Genomic DNA, 25,610 nt, shown 5'->3' with positions numbered 1-25,610 from the left:
GCATAGTTATAAGATGGTTGCATGTTAGTCAATCAGTGCAAATATGGTCTAATAGCTGTTGAAACATATAATGCAACCTGTTAGCAAGAAGATTTTTTTTTTTAAGCACTCTGAGTGTGTGTAGGCAAATGCACATGCATTCAGGGACTTAGAGCATGACATCTTTTATTAAACAAATTATTAAAAAATAATGATGAAATAAAATGGGTGCCAGAGGTAGCCATAAAGCACTAGGTGGCAGACTTGCTATACTCGGTGAAAAATTAAACTCAAGAACATTCCAAGGAGAGTGTTTTAGAAGATAAATAGCAAGTAGCACTTTTAATAAAACTGTTAGCAGAAATTTTCCAGATATTTAGAAATTATGTTGAAACTTAAAGGGCATAAACAATAAATGTTAGCTGTTTGAAAAGATGTTTGTTTTAGTGGAGTTCTGAGATAGATGCTAGCAGTTAGAGGCTTCGTTACTGATTTGTGCAATTCATGTTTCCTTTTGGGACAGCGTTAATTTACACTAAATACATATTGTAATTGTAAAACTGTCATGCCTGAGGTAAAATAATAAGTTCCACCAATTATATCTTACACTGATTGACTTTGATAGAAACAATTTTTATTATTTATAAATACAGTAACAATAGTGACTCACATTATCTTTCGAATTACGGGCTCACACAAATGACTTCTGGTTTAAAAGAAATCTGCTTAGTGTTTAAAGAGCCTGGTGAAACAGATTATTATTTAAATCAGACAATTCTATGATAGTCTGAGAGAAGATTAGCTTCAATGAACCTACCACCTCAAAATACCAATAGTGGCAGTCAGACAGTCTTTGCCATGAGCTAAAATAACCTCACAAACCAACTGTTGCCATCCAGAGAATTAAAACAATAACCACACCAAGACTCTGAAGCTCCTAATAAAGTATTATGATCTCACCTCAGGCTCTGAGTGCGCATTGCCAAATGCTACATGGGCTTGCAGGTTTCTCTGGACAGGCTAAAGAAACAGTTTTGCTGCCAATCATTTTCACAGAATCACAGAATGTTAGGGGTTGGAAGGGACCTCAAAATGTCATCAAGTCCAACACCCCTACCAGAGCAGGACCAACTCGAATAGGTCACACAGGAATGCATCCAGACAGGTTTCGAATGTCTCTAGAGAAGGAGACTTCACAACTTCTCTGGGCAGGCTGTTCCAGTGTTCTGTCACCATCAAAGTGAATGTTTTTCTTTATGTTCACATGGCAACTCCTATGCTGCAGTTTGCACCTGTTAGCCCTTGTCCTATCATTGGATGTCACTGAGAAGAGCCTGGCTCTGTCCTCCCAACACAGCCCTGCACATACTTATAAACGTGAATGAGGTCACCCCTGAGGCACCTCCAAGCTAAAGAGCCCCAGCTCCCACAGCCTCTCCTCCTAAGGGAGGTGTTCCACTGCCTTCAGCATCCTTGCAGATCTGCTCTGGACTCTTGCAAGCAATTCCCTGAGGCCCTTCTTGAACTGAGGGGCCCAGAACTGGACACAATATTCCAGATGTGGCATTACTAGGGCAGAGTAGAGGGGAAGGAGAATCTCTCTCCACCTACTAACCACATCCTTTCTAATCCACCCCAGGATGCCATTGGCCCTCTTGGCCACAAGGGCGCTTTGCTGGCTCATGGTCATCCATTTGCTGACAGCACACTCTGTTCCCTCATCCAGGTCATTGATGAAGACCATGGGATGCAGCTTCCTCTCCACCTGTCTGGAAGATCTGTAGTAGATAGTAGTCTGACAACTGCACCAGGTTGGGGAGTTTCCCACTAGTAGCTTTGTTTCATGCTCCAGGAAGACTTTGGACATTCCTGTGCTGAGGGTGAACCCAGCATATTGGGCCCTCTGTTTCCTTTGGAAGCCAGTCTCCAACAACTACAACTCTTCCTTGTGGAAGCGGTGGTTACATGGCTGGAAGGCCTATCAGACTGTGGTGAGACCTCTGGTATAGGCTGCTTATGATCCTCATCCCCATCCGACTGGCTGCCTTCCAGCAGAGCCTTAGATCTATTTCTCAGAGGCACTTGGAGGGGCAAGGCAGGCAAGTCGTAAGAAGCAAATGGAATAGGAAAAGATCCATCAGTTCCCTTCACCTTCTGACATTGAAGGGAAAACCTTTTGGACAGTTTTACAGTTGCATTGTTTCCTGTGCTGACTTCCCAGGGAAAAGGGAGAATTCTTGATCAGGAAGACTTAAGGAAAGATCTGTAGTGGAATCTTGAACCTATTGAAATGAGACTACCTCCCTTAATTCACTAAGTGGCTTATGGTTTGTGGGAGAATTTGTGTTTGTTTCTTTGACTAGGAGTTGTTGGACAAACTAGAACATTATTCCATGTCAGCTCGGTATTTTTCTCCACTGGCAAACGTGAAGCACTTGGTGATAGTTTAGCCTATTCCAGTTACAGATAAACACCTAACACAACTGTTTAGTTATCATAAGGTGTCTTGGGTCCTGAACCATGCAATCTTAGCACATCTGTTTCTAGAAGCCAAGACAGAAGTCGGTAATGTTTTCAGCTTTAGAAATAGCATTAGTAAAGCCCTTGCTGAGTATCTGAGGGAGGAGTTCTGTAGGATCATTTAAATAAATTGAGGCTCATTTCTTTTTTCAAGGTGATGACAAAACCTTGCATTAGGTAAACTTTAAGAAATCGTACATGGAGTTAAATGTGGATATTGTCAAGTTCAACTTTCTGACTGACTAACTCAGCTCAGTTTCAGCACATTGTAAAGTAACCTACAAGTCATAGAACCACAGAATCAGTCAGGGTTGGAAGGGACCAAAAGGATCATCCAGTTCCAACCCCCCTGCCATGGGCAGGGACACCTCACACTAGATCAGCCTGGCCAGAGCCTCACCCAGCCTGGCCTTAAACACCTCCAGGGATGGGGCCTCAACCACCTCCCTGGACAACCCATTCCAGGCTCTCACCACTCTCATAGGGAAGAACTTCTTCCTCAAGTCCAGCCTGAATCTCCCCACTTCCAGCTTTATTCCATTCCTCTCAGTCCTATCACTACCTGATATCCTAAAAAGTCCCTCCCCAGCTTTCTTGTAGCCCCCTTCAGATATTGAAAGGCCACAATAAGGTCACCTCAGAGACTTCTCTTTTCCAGACTGAACAGCCCCAACTCTTTCAGTCTGTCCTCATAGGAGAGGTACTCCAGCCCTCAGATCATCCTGGTGGCCCTTCTCTGGACACCTTCCAGCATGTCCATATCCCTCTTGTAATAGGGGCTCCAGAACTGGATGCAGTACTCCAGGTGGGGTCTCACCAGAGTTGAGTAGAGGGGGAGAATCCCCTCCCTTGACCTGCTGGCCACACTTCTCCTGATGCAGCCCAGGCTCTGGTTGGCTTTCTGGGCTGCAATTGCACATTGACAGCTCCTGTTGAGCTTCTCATCCACCAGTACCCCCAAGTCCCTCTCCTCAGGGCTGCTTTCCAGCCAGTCCCTGCCCAGCCTGGATTTGTGCTTGGGATTGCCTCGACCCAGATGCAGGACCTTGCACTTTGTCTTGTTGAACCTCATGAGGTTGGCTTGTGCTCACCTCTCCAGCCTGTCAAGGTCCCTCTGATACTAAGTCCTTGATACTAATAAATTGTCGCTTTTTCTTAGCTTGAATTGTGCATATTGTTTTAAAATATGTTCCAGAAATATAAACCACTGACAGCAAAGTGTAATTTGCTAGTCAGTTGATATAAAGAGTAAGGCTGACATGAAATGGAAGAGTGAACTGTGTGAGGTCAAAAAACAGCAGTATACATTAGTAAAACAGATACAATAGCAAACAAGACACTAAGGAGACTTGAAAAATGTATCTGTCAAGGAGTAGAAGATACACTGGTAGAGAAGTTATCTGTATGCATTTGGTTTGTCTTTTTATGCTGTGGGCAAATAAATATGCTTTGATGTGTCACCCCTTAAGGAAATGCCATGGACATCTGAGTAATTTTAGAAAAATGACAAGCTATGCAAAAATGTGGGCACAAAAATCTCAAGTGGGGAAAAAAAATCACATTTTTCTCATCGATTAAATAGGAATTTTGGAATTCTATGCTTGCTGAGTATAGATAGGTACCACTTCTGCACAGGTTTGTGAAAAATCTGACTGGTGAAATTTTAAGGTGTTTGAGCCTTTCATGGCACTAGGAATGGTTAATCAAAGAGAAGATGAAGATAGGTTGTTATTAGAAAGCGCAGTAGACTAAAGAGTAGAAAGAGGAAAATGAAATTAATCTTGGGAAGGTAATGTTCAACTACATCATGCAAATACTTCACTTCATGCTCATTGGCAAGGATTGGCCACCACAATATATGGTCTATGAATGTCAGTTCTAGATGGTGTAAACAAGCAGTGCTTTTCAAATGCCAAACCCAAACTGTCAGTATTCACTACAGTTTGCTGGGGTCTTTTGGTTTGGTTTGGTTTTCTTTTGATTTTTATTTATTTTCACATGATAATTAATTTTCTAGAAAATTGGTGTCATATAATATTGTACTTGATATTTAGGAAAAAAAAATAGGGGTGTCTATCAATTGTTCTGTACTAAGCTAGTTATCTGGAAAAAAACCCAGAGAATCACAAAAACACACGCACACAAACAATAGAGGAAGAGGTTTATATTGTGTGCATTTCAGTTAGCAGTACTTTCTTTCCATGGCCAGAAAAAGTCATGAATTAGTGAAAGCACAGCTGTATCTAGCTCCTGGTTTATTGAAAAAGTAGTCCTAGGAAAACAGAATATTTCTTTTAATGCCTGGCAGCTGTTTGAGGTGGAAATTGAGTTTTCCAAATAACTTTCAGAAAGGAATCAGTGAGCCCTGCCATGGTGGCCAACGTTCCCTGTCTCAGGTGAAGTTTAAATACCCTCTGAAGAGTGGGTGACTGTGTGGGGGTTGAGAAAAACAGCCTTTGGGCTCCGTTTTTCCTTCACCTCTTATTTCTGTTTGCTTACTTTAACCAAATGGTTTATTATTTGATGTGTTTAAGTGCTAGCTCTGCAATCTAAATTTGTAGGAAGTAGGGAGAAGAATCTAGATTTATTTTTTCTTGTTTGTCACTCTCTACTTGGTAGTAAGGATTAAAATGTTTTGTCCTAGCTAGTTTAGGGGCTTTGTAAACTGGACTAGCAGTATTAGAGATTTGTAATCTCTTTTGTAAATGTTTGGAATTTTAATCTTCCATCAGTGTTTTTGCTGAATTGGCACTCAGTTCTTAACATGACTACCAAGCAATGAGAATGCTGTTATTTAAATTAACGGGTTTTACTTTCAATATACCTGATTTCATTTAAATATACCATTTAAATGAAAAGATGCCTGTGTTACAAACCTTCCTTTCAAAAACATTTCTACTGTCCATTGTGCAATTTTGGTGATAGGACATATTATATTTTTCACAACCCAAGTACCTGTCACAACTCCACAGTGGGGTATGTGATACACAATTTCTGTCCCCTTTTAAATGCAATTTTGCTGAAAATATTGTTGATTTATTGGCTGTAAGTGATTTTAGTTCCCAGAACTAGCATGTTAAAATTGTTTGAGAAGCAGCAGAGAGTATCAGCAAGGTTGAAACATCTCAACTTCAATTTACAGTGTGTATTTTGTACAAATCGCATGGAGGCGAGTGACGTGGGGTAAGCTATGACATTTGGACTGTAGATTTAAGGTTTCTTAAGCAAAGTTCAACCAAATAATGGGGAAAAAGGAAGGAAGAGAATTTTGAAAATGTTATACTACAGCACCTACTTATCTGTTTATATTTATTGCCAGTTTCCAAAGTGGATGTTCAGTGGCCTTGTAAGGCCTGATCTACCAGATGTTGCTTCTTTAATTGCTGAGATCTGTGTTGAATTATTTGGGAACCAGGATTAAAAAAAAATCTCCTGATTTTCCACATAGAAGTTACTGTGTGAATAATCTGAATATTCTGAATCTGTATGAAAACTTGAGCATATGCTTATATAAAAACATAAACAAATTAAAAAGTAGTATTTATACCTTTGCCATGACCATGTTACAGATATTGATTTCTTTTAGAAATAAAAATAAATTCCTTGATTTCTAAAAGAAAACACTTTATTTGCGGGACTTTTACATTAGTCTGAATATTCTAAGATGAAGATTTCAATAACATTAGAATTTGACCACTTTCATTTGCTGTATGTCAAGAAGCATTCCCTGTTTGGCAGTAACACATGAGCTCAAACTATACTTTAATGTTGTTTCTCAGATGTGCCATTTCAGTTGTAAGACCAAACAGAATAGAGATCTCTTCAGTGTGTATAAATTGTACAACTAAAGAAAAAAGAACTAGAATCAGGGAAGTGACTCTTGAAGCTGGTATATTGCCAAATGGCATTGCATGGTAGACTTGCAATATTAATGTGAGTGTGTGTCAGTTTAAGGAGCCAGGCAGGCTCTCTAACTCTTCCCAAGGGAGTTAACTGTGTCCAGTTCCGGGCCCCTCAATTTAAGAAGGACATTGAGATACTTGAAGGTGTCCAGAGAAGGGCAATGAGGCTGGGGAGAGGCTTCAAACACAAACCCTATGAGAAGAGGCTGAGGGAGCTGGGGGTGTTCAGCCTGGAGAAGAGGAGGCTCAGGGGTGACCTCATTGCTGTCTACAACTACCTGAAGGGAGGTTGTAGCCAGGAGGGGTTTGGTCTCTTCTCCCAGGCAACCAGCACCAGAACAAGAGGACACAGTCTCAAGCTGCGCCAGGGGAGGTTTAGGCTGGAGGTGAGGAGAAAGTTCTTCACAGAGAGAGCGGTTGGCCATTGGAATGTGCTGCCCAGGGAGGTGGTGGAGTCACCATCCCTGGAGGTGTTCAAGAGGGGATTGGACGTGGCACTTGGTGCCATGGTTTAGTGGTCATGAGGTCTTGGGTGACAGGTTGGACTTTGATGATCCCTGAGGTCTTTTCCAACCTTATTGATTCTGTGATTCTGTGAAAAACTCAGAAATCACAGAAACATTCAGGTTTGCCCCTCAGTATCACCAAGTCCAGCCCATAACCCTATTCTACCAGGTTCACCCCTAAACCATATCCCCAAGCACCACATCCAAACCACCTTCAAACACACCCAGGGTTGGTGACTCCATCACCTCCCTGGGCAGCATATTCCAATGCCTGACCACTCTTCCTGGGAAAAAAGAGTCCGCACAGGAAATACAGAATATTATTGGAAGGTTAAATGGAAGTGCTATTCGTAACTCATACTGCAGTGCAAGGCATGTAAAATACACAGCAATCCATAGGCTGCTTTTATCCAAGTGCCTCCTTAGGCTGGCCAAAGTTTCCCAACCAGGCCAAAATCCCAGGCCTAAATGCCCTTCCCATACCTTCCTGCTACTGCACTCCCCACCAGGCCCAACATGACGCAGCTGGAAATTCAGCTTTGCCCAGGCTGCTCAAGGCTGCAAACCCTCCCCCATACCAAACAGGAGACAAGGGAGCTGCATCAGGAAGGGAACAGGGAGAGGAGAAGGGGCTGAAAGTAGCTGTGTAGCCAATGACATATTGGAGATGAAGGGCATTACAGGAATGATGTAACATAATTTCATATATCCTCCCACCGGGCTGGACTCTCTGCCCCTCAACTTTATGGTTTTTAAAGGCACCCTGTCTCAAGCCATGGTAGAGTGTTGTAAAGGTGGCGATACACCTAGCTCATTATGAAGAAAACTTCATGGCAAGACAAATTTGAATTTCTACCATATATTTTAAGGAGATTTTTTTTTTTTTCCTTGATATCATTTGCACTCTCCCCCCACCCCCTTTTTTTCTAACACTTCAAGAATATGACAGGTTTTAAGATATTACAAAGACTGCCCAGTGACAAAGCCATAGTTCCTTTACTGAGTGGTCCTTACTATCAAATAATAACACTTTATTTTTTACTAATCATAATGCTTGTGCTTTGAAATGCTCTATCATCAGAGACATGTAGGCTTTTTCCTGTAAATGCATTCACATTTCTTTGCTGTTGCTACTTTTCCTAATATTTTGTTCATATTTCTCTAGTTCATTAGTTTGCAAACTCTGTCTGTAGACCACAGCCCTCAGCAGAATTTTATAAAGGGTCTTCAGCAATTCACAGGAACCTCATCAGTTGTTGCACGGTTTTCAGTCAAGTATTTGATGAAATATCTATGAAAACAATGAAATCTGGATGCTGCCCGTAATTTAAAAACTTTAGGAACGCCATTTTCAGACTGTGTGCTTAAAAGAATCCAGGTAATTGTACATGTTCCTCAGTTTTTAGATCTCAGTGAAAAATCTCATGCTTGCCATAACATTTGTGGCCAAGAAAGCCACATTCTGGGGTGTATTAGAAGGGCTGTGGTTAGTAGGTTGAAAGAGGTTCTCCTCCTGCTCTACTCTGCCCTGGTGAGTCTGCATCTGAAATATTGTGTCCAGTTCTGGGCCCCTCAGTTCAACAAGGATCTCAGGGAACTGCTTTAAAAAGTCCAGTGCATAGCCACAAAAATGATTAAGGGAGTGGAACATCTTCCTTACAAAGAGAGACTGAGGGAGCTGGGGCTCTTTAGCTTGGAGAAGAGGAGCCTGAGGGGTGACCTCATTCATGTTTATAACATGTATTAAACATGCATTATAACATGTATTAGAACTTCTAAAGGATGAGTGCCAAGAGGGTGGAGCCAGGCTCTGCTTGGTGATGCCCAGTGACAGGAGAAGGGGCAATGGGTGGAAGTTGAGGCATAGGAAGTTACATGTAATCATGAGGAAAAAAAAAATCACTGTGAGGGTGATGGAGAACTGGAACAGGCTGCCCAGGGGGGTTATGGAGACTCCTTCTCTGGAGATATTCAAAAGCCACCTGGATGCATTCCTGTGTGATCTACTCTAGGTGATCCTGCTCTGGCCAGGAGGGTTGGATTCTTCGAGGTCCCTTCCAAGCCCTAACATTCTGTGATAACATCTAAAGCGTACTTACTCCAAGTTAGAGTGAAATTCATGTCACCTAACTAACTTTTTAAAAGTAGCCTTAATTAACATTCTAGCTCTTTTGATAGTCAGTAGAGAGAACCCAGGGTTACTCTGTTGACCTCTGTGCATATTTGTCTTAGAAAAAGATCAATAATCTTCATAAAGTTTTAGTCAATACAGAGTAAGCCCAGACTATTAGAAACATTGAGCTGAATAAAAGTTTTCTTTTTGTAGGCTTTTTTTAGCCTAGAATGATTTTTTTTTAAATACAGTAAAAGAAAAAAATGAATTCTTATTGCTGACTCTTAAAAAAAAATACAAACTGCTTTGAACTTCTGTGAAATTTATTGTCGAATGCTCTTTCTTTACATTTAAAAAGAGGCATATAAATAGTTAGCGCTGGAGTATTTTGAGGCTCATTCTGTTCTCTTTGCATTTAGCAAAAATGCAAGTATTGTGAGTCAAGAGCAAAGACTTAACAGTAAATGACTTTTTGTTTTGTCACAATGGACAAGTAATGTGGGACACCAACATATTTCAACATAACAATGAAAATGAGACATTGGATGACTGTTAGATACAGATGATAGAGGGATGAATCAAGCAGCTGCTCTGAAAGTTCAAAATAATTACCCTGACTGAAAATAGGTCTGGTGGTAACCCCCTTTGATGTAAAACAAGCAGAATTTATTTTGGTCACAAATGAATATGATTTATGACATTTGAAAATGGAGCTTGGTTTCAAAAGCAGCATTTTTGCTGATGGAGAGGAACATGAATAAGACTATTCTCAAAAGCTCTTTCTGAAACTGGAGAACAATTGCTAGAAAGAGCACAGGAGAGACAAACTGCCTGTGCAATGAAGAAGTGAAAGTATGAATTTTAGAGTCAACATGAATAGAGAATCCCCTAAATAGAAAAATGTGGGAAGACTGGCTGTAATAGGTCTGATGTTGCAGTCATGAGGGAGGTTTCCACTCCAACTTTAAAAGTGATTCCAAGAAGTAAAAATACAGCAACACTATTAGATGAGGTTTCTATTCACAAAATCAGTTAGTGTAGTTCAGTAATAGAAAATTATGATGAAAAGGTACCAAATCGGGCATGTAATTGTCTCTTCACCTTTTGGTGTAATGAAGACCTTGAAATAATATTACTGGCGGAAGTGAACGGTTGACAAATAATTTCTTAACTGTAGTTTTAAAGGGTTTTATTAATGCATACATGGTTGTGCCAGCTGTTTATTCTGTGAATGAAGAAGCCTTTCATCTTTTTGTTAGCCATCCTTTGCTATTAAACACTTTAATTTTCTGGTTTATGGCTTCACTCTTTGTGTGAGGTGTCCCTGCACATGGCAGGGGGATTGGTACTAGGTGATCCTTGAGGTCCCTTCCAGTCCTAACAATTCTATGATTCAATGACTATCCATCCACTGCCATTTCACATTTGCCATAAGAATTCCCTTTGAGTAAGTACATGATGACACCTTTTGGTGTCCTTTGCCATAGTTGTCAGCATAATTTATTATTCTTGGATTTCAGGAAAAAAAAAAAAACAAAGGTGAAAATAACACTTTAGTCACTGATCATGTAAACCTCACCTAGCATTTATAAGATGTGGTCATTAGGGTGTAGGTGGCAGTGAGACTGTTACGAGTGTCTCTTGTTGCCTGCTCTGTTTGTATGGCAGTCTGACATACATTGGAGTACTTTTGGCTTAAAATGTTAGCTAAACTTTAAAGCCAAAATGCTAGACAAATTTCTTAGAAGTTCTGTATGAAAATCTTCTGCCATGTTGTTTAGTTTTAGAAATGTGTCTTAAGAAACTATGTGACAGAAGCCATAGGACAATGGCCAGTGACCAAAGTTAGAAAACCCATGAATGCGTCCAGTTCTGTATGGTCTTACACCTTTTCTGAGAGCTCAGGTTCAGTTTTGCCTCTGCTGAGAGATGCAGTGAACTGGGATGACTCTGCTGGAAAGATTTGGGGAAAGGAAGGAGTCAGCTCAAAAGAAAAATGGGTCTGTAGAATTTTCTCCAGCCTGACTCGCAAAATTACTGAACAAAATCCCTTCATTGAAAGAAGAATTAAGGTTGCTGGTACCATCCTTTCTGATTTTCTTTTTTATTAGGGCATGATTGTACAATTTTAAATAACATGTCTACATAGTATTTCCCAGGGAACTTTCCTCTACATTGCACAGAATGAATTTGCTTGTAGAGGGTGAATCAGTGATCGTGTAATGGAATGATGAATGCATGTTCCTGTCCTGTTTTTGTTGTAAAAGGGGAAAGAATTACAATGAATGATGGAGGGAACTGCAAAATGAGAGTGATTGTACGTAGTGTTATGTAATTCAGAACATGACAAAAAAATCCAACTGTAGGTATTTCGGATTGGCTACTTAAGATTAATGGATGCTTCTGTCCTTGTTTTTTGTTTCATTTCCTGTTCTATAAATAGGACTCATGTCTGCTCATCTCACAGGAATGTTCTAACAAATTCATTAACTTTTCTGAAGAACTTAGAAAATGATAGTGATGAATACTATAGAAAGCTACATTAGAAATTAATTCAGTCTTTAGAAAAGGGTTTGTGTAATATGCAGTAAATGAGGCATGGGCTCAACATGAGTACTGAACATAGAACAAAGTGTTAACGAAGTGTTGAATTGCTGCCTATTAAATGAGCATTCACCCAAAAGTAATGCACAGGCACCCTTGATCATAGTGGTTTATTTTACACTCTTAATATTCCCTTTTAGCATACCTGTTTGTGTGTGACTTTATCACTAATTTGTGCTAAACATACCCAATTTTGAAAAAGTGTTTTTAAAAAGAGTTACCAATGTGTGTATATAATATATATAATTATGGATTATTGTGGATTTTATATATCTGTATTTAATTCTATCTATAATATAATGTATATAAATGTTCCAGTTATACTGACGGAGTTGTAGTGATGCTCAGAATTTCAAATCAAGATTTCTGTCTGGCCTTTACTCTTTTGGGGACATTCTGACATTTTAGAAAACAAAGTTTTCTTTCAATTTGAAATCTTGACTATGGGAACAGACCTGTTCCTTGTTGGATCTGAATATAAAACTCCCATACGAAGCCATGTTAACCATATTAAAAGTCATGGGCCTTCATTAAAGAGGGAGAGAACACTTTCTTGAAAATTAACAGCAATTCCAGGATTAAACGAGTGCTAGGAATTTTATTTTCCTCATTTAATTAAACGGCTTTCTGCACCTAATTATTGTTGTGTTCTCACACGCAGTCATTACTGACATTTCAAATTGATTTTAATACTTCTTTTGACTGTGAAAGCAGTCAAGGGCTTTGGAAGAAAATGTGAAGAGACTCAGTAACCATAAGTTCTTGCTATATTTGACCGTTGAGGATGCCAGGATGGTATTGTGGTCTTATCTCCCAATGTTCTTTTTCTACTTTATTCAATGACTTTTAATACAAAATGAAGCAACATGCCTGGAAACAGACTGTAGGAATCCCCTCTCCCTGCTGACTGCCTGTGTCATTTGACTTCCTCTGGTCTCTTTCTCTCTGTGAAAATTGAGATTTTTCTCCCTGCTGCTGTGAATCCTTCTGCTGCTTCTCCCTTGCCTACACTAAGGTGATGGGACACAGACCCTACTAGGCAAAAAGAGGAGGAGTTGGGCTTAATACTATGAGAAAGAAGGCAACCTACAAGATGCTTTTCTGGTGAGAGCACTGAAGAGGAGGCTATACCACGTTGGTGTAGTGGCTGATGATTGTGCTGAACTCTGTGGTAGCTGTGCTTAGGATGTGCTGGGCTGACTGCTGGAGAAACTGGCTTGTGGATTCTAAATACTGTGTATGGTGGGGAATTGAGATCTGGGTATGGGCTCTGAGTCTCTGTAGGAGATCTCTACATCCTCAAGAACATTTCCTGTGAAACTTTAGATGTAAAAATTCAAGGAGTTTGTAAGTTATAGCTGTTTAGATTCTGTCTGGCTACCACTTGATTCACCTATATTTTACATTAGACGGAGGTCTGGGATGTGTATCTGAGCCATAAAGACATTTTACAACCGTTTGTAGCAGCACATAGGAAAGGATGTTGTAATGAGATAATGGTTGGATCTCTTTCCCTTCCTCACTGGTGTAGGGCATCTCTGAATATCATTAAAAATAAATATATAAAAATATGTTAAGTGGGAAAATGTAAACATGGAGGATATTGATGGCGTTAGGAAAAATAAAAAATGCTGGATATTAAGATTTTACATAGATCAGACGAACAGGTTACAAATAAGTTGAACAGCAGCTATTTTCAAAAGATCAGGGGTATGTAGAAGAGCAAGTAATTGTCTAAAAAAATGATGTATTTCAGGTAAATTATTTTTCAGTTAACTTTAAAAAAAATGAAAACAAGCAGCCCTCATTCTGTAATGTCATTAACATTTTTTATATATTTAAGTGTTAAGAGTACACCAAAGGTACTTAGGGAGAATTAAACATTTGCTTCTACAATCCACAAAAAAAAAAATCCTATATGTTTATATATTTAATTTATTTAATAGCCTTTTAACAGTATTGTGATTGGTACCTCTTAGGGAAGTGTTATTGTTTAAATGTGTTTATTTTCAGAGTTCACCAAATTTTGAAAAGGGTTTCAAAATCTTATTTCTCTAGATCAGACAAATGAAAATAAGATTACTTTTATCAATGTGTTGCTCATCTAGCAGTTTGATATCTTTAGTATTTGTTATCTTTGTGTTTTCGTTCTCATCCCATGCTACAATATAAATGCGATGAGATTTTTTTTTACTTTCTGCTTGTATGTGATCCAAATTTCCTTCCTAATTGAAGCAATCTGTTCTCTGTGTGTCTTTGTAAACAGAAACACTTAAGAAGAGTCTCATGTGTTTACGTAAAGGGTAAAAATACTTATGGTGGCTTTTTAAAGGTTTAAAGCAGAAAAAAAATAAAAAAGGAATAAAATCTCAGCCTTCTCAAAATTCCTGATCAGAAAGATGCACAACAGTATATATCAACAGGATATACTGGGTGTGCTTTTAAATAGCTATTTCTGCATTTATCTATTATACATTTGGCTATTTCTACATTTAACTCTTCAGGACAGGTCATACTCTTACTACACAACTTTGTTTTGTGTCTATATCCAGGCTAAGCTGTCTAGGTTGAATGGCAGTGTAGAACTGGGAAATACGATGTGATGTACTGTTGTAAATGCTTAGTTTGTTTATGTGCACTTATGATGTATCGGCATAGAGGATGTTTTAGGGTTATGCTTAGGAAGAGCTTGGCAGTGGGAAGGGAAGTTGTTCTACCTGCTGTAGCCTGCAGAAGATGAAGCCTTCTGGAGGAGAGGGAGGTGATATTTTCCCTGAGAGCTGCTGATACATGTGGGGGAAGTCTCCTATGGTATAGGCTGAAACATGGGAAAAAGGAAGGAAGGAGAGACAGACAGCAGCAGTATGCAATAGCTGGAGGAGACAGTTTACAATCTCTTTTAAATTCTACTTTCACTTTGAATTTCCATTAAATTAGTTCTACTCATTTACATTCTAATAAAATCAAGCTCCAGAGCATTCCAGAGATTTAGGATGTTCTGTGTCCTGACTATGCAAACCGGGAAGCAGCATTTGCTCAGTGTCAGGTCTTTCATTTGCTCCTGATATCATTTCCACTGTTGGATCATAATAGTGCACGAGGCAGTGCTCTCTGCTTCATTCAAGTCATACACACTTTAGGTATTTTCCCTGAATTAGAATTTGCTGTGAAGTGATATCTGTTTCTGTTTTGCAGCCTCCACTCTGTGGTTGAGACAGGGATTTAGTGGTTAGTTCCTCTCAAATGCAGGTCTCTGTGGAATAAAAAAGTTCTAATTTGTGTTAGTGCTATGAAATGTGTTCCTTTGGAATAGTTTAGTGACGACCTTCTCTTCCCATTTCATATGACTGTCTTGGTCTAATTTAAAGGTCCTTTGGCACCTTTGAAGAATGCCAAGGTGAGTTCCATGTGTTGGCTCTCAGAACTGTTCTTGAATATCACAAACTGTGTTGTTTAAGACTCTTGGAGTACTACAGAGGGGCTAATGGCTATGGTGCAGGATATATAACCATCTTTGATACTGCTAATGGAGTATCTAATTAATTATCCATTAACTAATGGAATAATTACTTAACAAATTAATAGCACCATAAAATACTTTTGGATAGCTTGAGCATAAAGGGTGCTCCTTAGTGTTTTCTTAGTCTGTTTTTCATGATTTACTGTTTTAACTATAGTGTAAATAAAAATGGAAGTATTTTTCTGATTTGTTACTGGTGGTAAAGTTACGAGGAACCAAATAGTTTAACATCTTTTATCAAGGTAAGACGTCAGCAAGTAAAACACAAATGAATAAAAAACAAGAAAACAGCAACAAACCTCAGGAAAAAAAAAAGTAATCATATTGTTTTAAGAGTAAATAACCTTAATAACCTTTTCTTTTTTTCTTTGTAAAGAAAAACTTGTATGCAGAAAAAGTTGTCCATTCATTGGACTGGGACATGAGTCGTGTGTCTATCCCTAGTTTTCCCTTACAGAATCATAGAATTGTCAGGGTTGGAAGAGACCTCAAGGATCATCTAGTTCCAATCCCCCTGCCAAGGGCAGGGACACTTCCCACTAGATCAGGTTGCCCAGAGCTGCACCCAGCCTGGACTTAAAAAATTCCAGAGGGGCTTCCACCACCTCTTTGGGCAACCTGTTGCACTGTCTCATCACCCTTATGGTGAAGAGCATCCTCCTAACGTCTAATCTAAACCTACCCTCCTCTAGCTTGGATCCATTTCCCCTAGTCCATTCACTACCTGACACCCTAAAAAATCCCTCTCCAGCTTTCCTGTAGGCCCCCTTCAGATACTGGAAAGCCACAATAGGCATCCTTAGAGCCTTCTCCAGACTGCAGAACCCCAACTCTCATCCTGTGTTCATAGGAGAGGTGCTCCAGCCCTAATGAAATCTGAACTATATCACACTGGTGGTCTTTGGCTAATACTCTGCATCTCTGAGACAGCACAATCTGGATTTAAAAGATGACCATGGCATTTTAAAATATCATTTTCTATATATTGTGAGCATATCAACAGTAACTTGTGCAAAAGCTTACACTAATTCTTGCATCTTGACAGCCTCTGCAGTACAGAGACTCTCTGTAGGAGCGCATGCTGTGGTGTTAGCACACCCTATACTTACTAAAACTCCATTTGCAAAGATTCGTACTAAAGCAGTCATTTGTATTTCGTGGGACCCCAAGTTGACCAGATCAGGAGATTTAGCACATCTGTAATTTTATTTCTCACCTTTTGGTCTTGCTGCTTATGGTTTTTAGAGAGTTTATTAATCCCTTTAACAGAGGTCACTCTCTAATGGCCATTTTTGCTGTCCTGCTACCTTTCAATATGTCTTGGTGCAATGTAACCTTACTGTCAAATATGTGGATATGGCACACTGTTGCTAATAGTGTCAACGAGACTTTATTAATTAGATTTGCCTAGTTATAGAAGTGTAGACTAGTATTAATAAATAAATGGGGTCTTTTAATATTTATTCATCCTTTGACTTCATAAGCTTGCAAAAACCTGATCAAAACTTGTTATCTAAGACATCTAGATCAATTTAATCTTATTTGAATAATGAAACTGTGATGGCAAATAATAAAGTGGACTTTTCAGCTTCAACGGTCATGGTGATTCCTTTCATAGATCTCCTTTATTTTCTAATTTTCTTCCACACTCGGTGTAATAAACCCCCAACAAACTGTGTTCTTTAACTATTAAGACAATGTAGCGGACTTCATTGCTCAGTAGGCTTTTTTTCTCCTCCTATATCAGGCTTCCCAAGGGATGCCAAAGAGTGTATTTTTTTCAGATGATGTGTTTCTGCAGAAAAGGTGATTGTCAGCAGTAAGCAAACTACTGAGTCCAACAAAAAGCTGACACAGCTTTTTCCTGCTTTGACTTTATCTTTCACTCTCTCTGTATTTACAGATTTTGGCTTTATGATCACATATTTTTTATTTATAACACACTGCTTATGTGGTATTGGTGACTAGTAGGATGTCATCAAGACAGGGATGAAAATAGGGCTTCAAAATTACTCACTGGGATGTAGCATCAAAGATGACTTACGTGTAGCCATATTTTAACATGCACAAAATAATTGTATCATGTATGTTTACAAGATACCTCCTTATTTCCTGTGACAGAGGTTAAAAGCAGACTCTTTGATCCCTGTAAAACCATACTGGTCAAAGAGAAGATTTATTTTGTTGAATCCGAAGTTATCTGCCCTTGTCACAGTGCATCTAAGATTTATCTACCACACCCACTTCTGGTTCACAACTGACTGCTACACAAGGATTATTAATCTGATAAAGCACTTTACATTGCTGTGGGCTCTACTGATTCTTGACTATCTGACTGCACTAAACACTGCCTGCTAGGACTCTGTGTGACACCCTCTGTTAAGTGTAGCAACAGTCATCCCTGGTGACTGCATCTCTTTCTTACATTATGGCATTACTGAAAACCTGATTCACCCTGACAAATCCACCTTCACCTTGCAAAAAGTGTTCCTTTTCAGACATTCCTGGTGCTATGACCCAACTATGGGTTAATCTCATTTCTCCAGCTTTAGAAACACAATGGGATGGCTCAAAACTCATGTCTCTGGACTTGTCCCAGTCATTTTATTCTTCTCCCAGGAAGGTTAAACATGGTTTGGGGCATCTGAATCAGAGTCCTTTCTCCCTTCTGTGCCAGCTTTTGCTGGCCATCAGGGCAATGCTGTTAGTGTGTAGTGACAGAAATGGCAGGAATAGGAACTGCCTGACAGACTCCACTCCTTTCATAAGTTGAAAGAAAAATGTGTGGAACAAACGCTGTTTGGAAGTGAACTAGAGTCTTTCTGAGGCAATACTAAACTGTCACTTGTTTATAACATTTGTCACTTGTAAATTCTCTTAGAATTCTGGAAATTTAGAAAAGAGTATCTTGATGGTCATGTAATTTCTATTCAAAATTTCATTGTGCCATTTTATTAGTAGCAGTGTTATTTACTGTATCATGCCTTCATACTAGATAACTGTACTGTAGATGCAATTTTTTCCCTGAAATTTTAAAGCTCATAATTCTAAAAGGTGGTGTAGTAATCATAGAATTGTTAGGGTTGGTGTACTCCATTTACGTAAGTGTATGGCTGTAAAATTAAAATATTTAAATACATTTTGAAGAGAATATTTTAAAAATTATTTCAAAGTAAAATTAGGGAACTGCTCATACTCTTAACATTAGTTGATAGTATAGTTTGTAAGGATTACAAAGTAGTATTATTTCAAGTTCTGTATAGCACCTGCTCTGACTCGGTGATAGAATCTATTTCTTAATTTGGTTCTATTAATTTTATTTTTTTTGGTAACTGCTTCACTTAAGTTTTTTTTATTATTTCTTCAAGACATTGTAGTTCAAATACTGACAGTGAAATGTATGTTAATAATTACTTACTGCATCCAGTTCTGGAGCCCCTGTTACAAGAGGGATCTGGAGGTGCCGGAAGGTGTCCAGAGAAGGGCCACCAGGATGACCAGAGGGCTGGAGCACCTCTCCTATGAGGAGAGACTGAAAGAGCTGGGGCTGTTCAGTCTGGAAAAGAGAAGGCTCTGAGATGACCTTCTTGTGGCCTTTCAACATCTGAAGGGGGCTACAAGAAAGCTGGGGAGGGACTTTTTAGGCTATCAGGTAGTGACAGGACTGGGGGGAATGGAATAAAGCTGGAAGTGGGGAGATTCAGGCTGGAAGTGAGGAAGAAGTTCTTCCCCATGAGAGTGGTGAGAGCCTGGAATGGGTTGTCCAGGGAGGTGGTTGAGGCTCCATCCCTGGAGGTGTTTGCAGCCAGGCTGGATGAGGCTCTGGCCAGCCTGATCTAGTGTGAGGTGTCCCTGCCCATGGCAGGGGGGTTGGAATTAGGTGATCCTTGTGGTCCCTTCCAACCCTGACTGATTCTATGGTTCTATAATTCTGACCTGTAGATTATACCATGCTTTTAAATATGAAACGAATGACAATTTTTTAGGTACTTGCATAACATATTAGCTGTATATACTTGAATGTATTGTCTTATTTTTATTTCTGTTTTGCTCACAGACAGCCTTTTGATTGATTACCAGTTTACCTTCAGTTTATTACAAGAAGATGATCGCCATCACACTGCCATAAACTTTATAGCAAACCCAGAACAGGTAAGAAAACGTTATGAACTGTAGACCAGTTTTGGAGAGTTATGGTTAAGTCTTCTATTGTAATTTAATTAAAAGTTAAAGAGTCCATAAGGTATTAGAGATATTTCAAATATTTTTGAGAACTAAAAATTATTCCACTGCATCCATTGAGAAAGCTTTCTACATTGTCGATACGCTTTGGATCAACTAATACTCAAAAAAAAAACCTGGTGTAGTTTTGTGCTTACTTGTACCCTGTTTTTACTGAAGCAAAAAAGATTGCCTTTGGCTCTGAATTATTACCATTTATATTTGTATTTAAAATGAAAAATGGAAGATGATTAAAAGGATGTATTCAGTTACATGAAATAAGCTATATTAAGTACCTTCTGATATATATTAACTTCTTTTTTTGTTTTTAGTCAAATAAAAATTTGGATATATCAATTAATGCATCAAACAACTTCAACCTCAATATTACATGGTCAATTGGTTCTACAGGTGAGAAAGACTTTTGGTATGATGACTTTTTTCCATATGATTTCATGATCCTTTAAGCTATTTTAACCTGATTGTCTTTTTGTTGCTAATTTTGCTAATAAAACTTTACCAAATGTATTCTTCTGCCATTATCATTATGCCATTATTAATTATATTATTTAAACCTCAGATGATAATTTGCAATCTGAACAAAGCTTCATTAATATGTTAACTTCCTCTTCTATTCAATTAAAATTACTTTGGTAGGAAAAGCTTGTAGTCCATTTAAATTTTTTAAATGAGAGTGTTATGAAATGCTGTGATTTTAATTAAGATAAATTACTTCCTTAACTACTGCAGAGACTGAGATTTTATTTCTTTGTTTCAGTATTCAAGCTAAAAATTTAATTATTAACCTTAACATTGATATCAAACAATAAAGTTCTTCTGTGTATGCTGATAAAACGAGCTGCTTATCTATTTTTCTCCAACTTTGAACCTCATTACTCTTTTTTTTTTTGTTTTAAGAAGAAAGAAAAGCTTTATTTAGGCAGTTTCCCTGAACTGGTCTCTTGACTTTCTGAAAACACATCCAAGGAGAAGCATGATGCTTAAAATTAAATCCTACTGGGGAAAAAAAAAAACGACAAAGTAAAATAAAAAATAAAAGAAGGTTCAATTTGTCTCACAAACTCATGAATTTCTTCATCAATATAATTCTGAACATACCATAGTTATTAAATAGAATTTATTCCTTTAAGTGACCCATGTATTTGCATCATTAAAACTCTGTTATGTTATTAAAACTTTCATGAGCAAATAAAAATCTATAGCAACAATGTAAAATGTAGACAAATTTGCTTTCAAGCTTAATTAACCCATGAGTTGTTATTGAAATGGAATGTAAATCACTGGGGAAAGGTATTGCCTTTCTAGATGAACAATACCAACTGTCTTCCAAAATTCATGTAAGCTCTATCACTCTTATGCTATTCACTGTGAATTCTCAGTGTATGAAATATACACCATGTGCCAAGTAAACTATATAAAGAGTTCTTAAAATTGTAGAATGAGTACACCAAAAGTAATTAAAGAGTGTGGAAATTTACCTTTGCACCTTCAATGATGATTAATATTTGTCATATATATATATATACACGCACACATGTGGGTGGTTGTTGTTTGGTTTTTTTGCTTTTTTTTTTAGCTGGCACAATATCTGGAGAAGAGATTCCTGTTGTTTCTAAGGCTAACATTAAGGAATATAGAGATAGCTTTTCCTGTGAAAAATTCAACTTTCGGAGCAACCCAAACATCACTTTCTATGTCTATGTCAGCAATTTCTCCTGGCCAATTAAAATACAGGTTAGTATGACTGCTTTGTGCTTATAGAGAGATTGACATCATGGCTTTACACTGAATTTCATGTTTTCATGCATACAGAAAGTATACAAATAGTGTTATCTGCATGCTTTTTTTTTTTTTGGTGTATAAAAATTGTGATGTTTTTGCTTTCAGTAGTGAATGAGACTTCAAACTGTTAACTTTAAAATCTGAACTTAGAATTATTGAACAGAAATATTTATTTGTAATATCTTCAGGAGAGGCAAGCATACATCAGTTTCTGATATGGAATGGGGAACTTTTCTAGCTGGTTTGTATAGTAGTTTCTTGAATTAGCCACCTTTGACTTTCTATGATCATTAGTGCTCTGTATTCTAGTACAAGGGTTTGGATGTCATGGAACTTGGCCTGTACATAAATGCCCTTTGCACCATAGTCATTTCCATTAATGCAGTCATGCTGCATTGGCCAGATCATGATGGTTAAAAAGGTAATGATATGGTAACTCACTACTGCAGGCTTCTCTTATTTCTGTTACAGCTAAGTAAATTACTGTGACTTCCTTGAGAGGAATAAGTAAGACAGCAACTTGAAATTTGGCATGTCTTTTACACAATAAGCTTGTAAAGAACTCAGTAATCCAGCACATCCAGCATTTTAAAAATACAATCTGAATATCAGTCTTCTGTATTTACAGTATTCATTGTGACTTGTCAAGAATGTATTATATAAGGAATGAGTTCCTAAGGAAGGAGCTTATAACTGATATTGATATGCATTTCACCACAACCCTCACTCTTATGGTAGCATTGGGGCCAAGATTACTTGTGTCTCTCATTAGGAAGGTTTGGATGTTGATGCTGGAGTTACTGCTCTTATCATTTCACTTTCTATGGAGGGACAGCAGTCACCATTGTACAAGACATTGCACACAGAAGCATTCAGGTTGGTTGGAAAAGACCCTCAGGATCACCAAGTCCAACCAAGAACCCTACTCTACAAGGTTCACCTCTAAACCATATCCCCAAGCACCACATCCAAATGACCTTTAAACACATCCGGGGTTGGTGACTCCACCACCTCCCTGGGCAGCTCATTCCAATGCCTGACCACTCTTTCCATGAAAAAATGTTTCCTAATGTCCAGTCTAAACCTACCTAGTCGCAGCTTGAGGCCATTCCCTCTTGTTCTATCACTAATGACCTGTAAGAAGAGACCAGCACCAGCCTCTCTACAATGTCCTTTCAGGTAGTTGTAGACAGCAATGAGGTCTCCCTTCAGCCTCCTCTTTTTCAGACTAACCATCCCCAGCTCTCTCAGTCATGCCTCATAAGATTTATTCTCCAGGCCCTTCATCAGCTTTGTTGCCCTCCTCTGCATTCACTCCAGCACCTCCACATCTCTCTTGAATTGAGGTGCCCAAAACTGGACACAATACTCAAAATTGTGGCCTCACTAGAGCTGAGTACAACTCTGTTTCATTTTCTGTCAAATTCACCTATATTATCTCTATTTTCGCATTCAGTTATCTTCAAGATTTTCATGACTATGAAGAAAAACTGTGCATCACAGCAGGCAATTGTTTATTAGGATCAATGTCTTGCAGTTGCTTCTTCAAGTACTTTTATTATGCATCTTACCTATTCAGCAAGCTTGGAGGTTTTTTTTCCTAAATCTTAATAAATCCCTGGTGATTCTAACACAAAATAGCCTCTTTTGAAATATGATTGCCTGGCTTTGAAAAAAGAAGATATGTGATGGTTGTGCATATACAACAATTTCCTAAGGATGAACTGGGCTGTGAGAACTCTTCTCTACCCAGTGACCCATTTTATTTTTGTGACTGGTGAGATTAATGGCCCTGCAATACAAGTTCTTCAGCACTGGATAGGAGTGAGTTTCTTGCCAGCTGTAGAAAATATATGGGAATTTTTCAATTTCAGATAAAGTCCTGCTCTCTTTATAAAATTATGCTTTAGGTTCCCATTAGTCAGCACCTTCCTTTTGTCCAAAATGGATACAGGCACATTGCTGGGTGCTCAGCCCTGCAACCCTCAGGGGAAGACACCGTGTTTGAATTTCATGATGCTAAAAGCATTTTATTTAGCTATAAGATCTCTTCTTCCTTGACATCAAAGGAGAAGCAGAAATGTGACATAGTTGCATAAGAGGTCATTAGAAAGATGGTGATATAGGACATCTCCAGCTTAGAGCTGTTTCCACAAATAGAGCTGTTACTGGGTGTAACATGGACAGCTGCTAGTTTTTCTCAGAAGAATGTAGTAGTTATATGCTGGAGCACGAATGCCTGGTATTTTCCTGATGAATGACTGGAGGAGTTTATACCATGTTTTTTCTTCATATTCTGTAACACAGAGTTAACTGGAAAGTAAGGATGAATACTGATGCTTAAGCTTAGGTATTCCAGACTTTCATTGGCTACAGTAGCTTAGACACCTTTACAGAGGAAGTCTATATAAAGTATCTCTGTTATTAGAGGGTTCAAATGGATTTTATTTATCATCCAGACTTACCATCCCTTTGTTTGACTGACTCTTTGACAATTCCAACCCTTTAGGTGTATCATGTCTTATATATCTGTTAAACAGGGACTCACTGAAAAGTTGCTGTTGTCTTAAATAGGCTGGATTTCTGAACAGGATACGTGGCACAGCCCCATAACTTGTTTCTGCTCATTTTTATTCTATTTTGAGCGTAGATCTAATTCAGATTCCACTGGTAGTGGAATTTGAAGGCTGTAACATTTATTGAAAAGCAGTAACTCAGGCTGTAGCCAGCACCTCAAATAATGGACAGTGGTCCCTGAAGTAGTAAGCAATCATAAAGCTTGGGCTTCTGACAGCTATGCAAATACAACATGTTCTTCAGTTTCAGGAAACTAATTTTATGGCAAGGGAATTTTGTCATTGAAGCTGGTAATAGATGTCTTCCCCACCCCCCCCCCCCCCCTTTTTATTTCTTTTTTTTTATTATTTTCATCATTCCCCCCCCCCCATATTCTACAAAGTAGCAAGTGCATATGAAACAAGCAAATACTCTTAAAACGTCCTGGCTGGCTGGTTGATGTGCTCTGTCCCAAAGGACAGCAGTAGTATTCCTACTTCCAGAGCTACTTTTATGCACCTATATCTCTTTCTAAGTGTCAAACTTACAATTCTAATCTCAACTTGTGCCTGAGAAGCAAAATTTTCTAGCAGTTTTAAAGCTGCATCCGGAGATAATAATAAGAACTGTTCTGCTAGTTATTCCTGTTCCTCCCTTAAAAAGTAAATGAAAGATTCACAAATGTCTAATTCAGAGGGTCAGTTTAAATTATAAGGTTTAACCCCAGCAGCAAAATACTGCCTGGCAAAATTAGGTTTGTATTTAATGAAAAAAAAAAGTAATTTATTTTTGATTATAGAATAGTTAATCTAACATATTTCCACAGCATAGAACAATTACTGTTACAGTGAAGTTAGACATAGTATTAGTGTACGAGTAGAATGCTCAACATGTTGGAAAGAAGGTATTTAATTATTCTTAAACAAGCCTACTGCAAGCTTTAGAGCATATTGTTGGATTCTTCTGTTGGTTCTGAGGAGAACTGTCTTTGGCACCCTGCATTAGTTTGCATGCCAGAACAGAATAATGAATTATGGTGAAGATTTACATTTTATTTGTATGTAACACAACAAATAATCAAAACTACCTCCTATATACATTTTCAAAGGTTTGCATGTTTTTGTTGTTGTTTTTATTTGTTTATTGTGTTGGGGGGGTTGTTTTATGTTTTGTTTGGTTGGCTTGTTGTTTGTTTTTTTTTTTTTAAGGGGAAACCAGTTTTCATTTAGTTTACTGGCTTCTGTTTCAGAATTGATTTTCTTTCCTCTGTTAATAGCCTGCCCGTAGCAACTGAAGAAGGAATGTACTGTAAATCAAGAAGCATATCTACCCTTGTAATAAAATTTACTGTGTAGCATAATTTATTTCAGCTTTTTTTGGTTGTTGTTGTTTTAGAGTTCGTTTTGAATTTTTAACATTCATGAATAACTTATATGTTGTAAAATCTCCAAGAGGCAAAACTTGTCAGGCACTGCAATTAGAAGTTACAGCAGTAGCACAAACCTAATTGCTAAATTAAGTTTAATAATTTAGTATCAGAGATTTTAGTATGAAAGACCTTTCCAAATTTGCAAAAGTCATGATTCTGGAATCTTTGATTTGAAAATGTGTACTTGTCCACATGTAGCTGTGCTTGTACAGAACCTCCTCCCATCAGTGACTGCATTCCAAAATCTAATCTCTATGATTTCTGGTGAATGGTTCAATTTCTAAATGCCTTAACAGTTTTCATGGAAGCTGCTGAGTAACTGCATATAGCTATGTGTGAAGACACTGTAATTCTTGAAACACTGAACAGGTATTGATGATGATGTGGATACATTAGCTTCCAAAATGACTTTGACGTTTTCTTATAGTAAATATAAAATCACTCTGAAAAAGAGGTT

General features: G+C 38.2%; 1 protein-coding gene across 1 annotated transcript in view; it reads left to right on the top strand.

The window, feature by feature from the left end:
* The window catches only part of ATRNL1 (attractin like 1), a 538,433-nt gene that overhangs the window by 204,803 nt on the left and 308,020 nt on the right, over window positions 1–25,610 (top strand). The window contains exons 22-24 of the mRNA XM_054382173.1: window positions 19,202–19,296; window positions 19,698–19,776; window positions 20,963–21,120. Coding sequence (XP_054238148.1) covers window positions 19,202–19,296; window positions 19,698–19,776; window positions 20,963–21,120 — 332 coding nt within the window. The remainder of the gene's footprint in view (window positions 1–19,201; window positions 19,297–19,697; window positions 19,777–20,962; window positions 21,121–25,610) is intronic.

Source organism: Indicator indicator, chromosome 7, assembly GCF_027791375.1.
Source record: "Indicator indicator isolate 239-I01 chromosome 7, UM_Iind_1.1, whole genome shotgun sequence".
In the NCBI taxonomy this organism is placed as follows: Eukaryota; Metazoa; Chordata; class Aves; order Piciformes; family Indicatoridae; genus Indicator; species Indicator indicator.
Note: the sequence above shows the minus strand (reverse complement) of the source record. Positions and strands in the feature narration are given on the sequence as shown.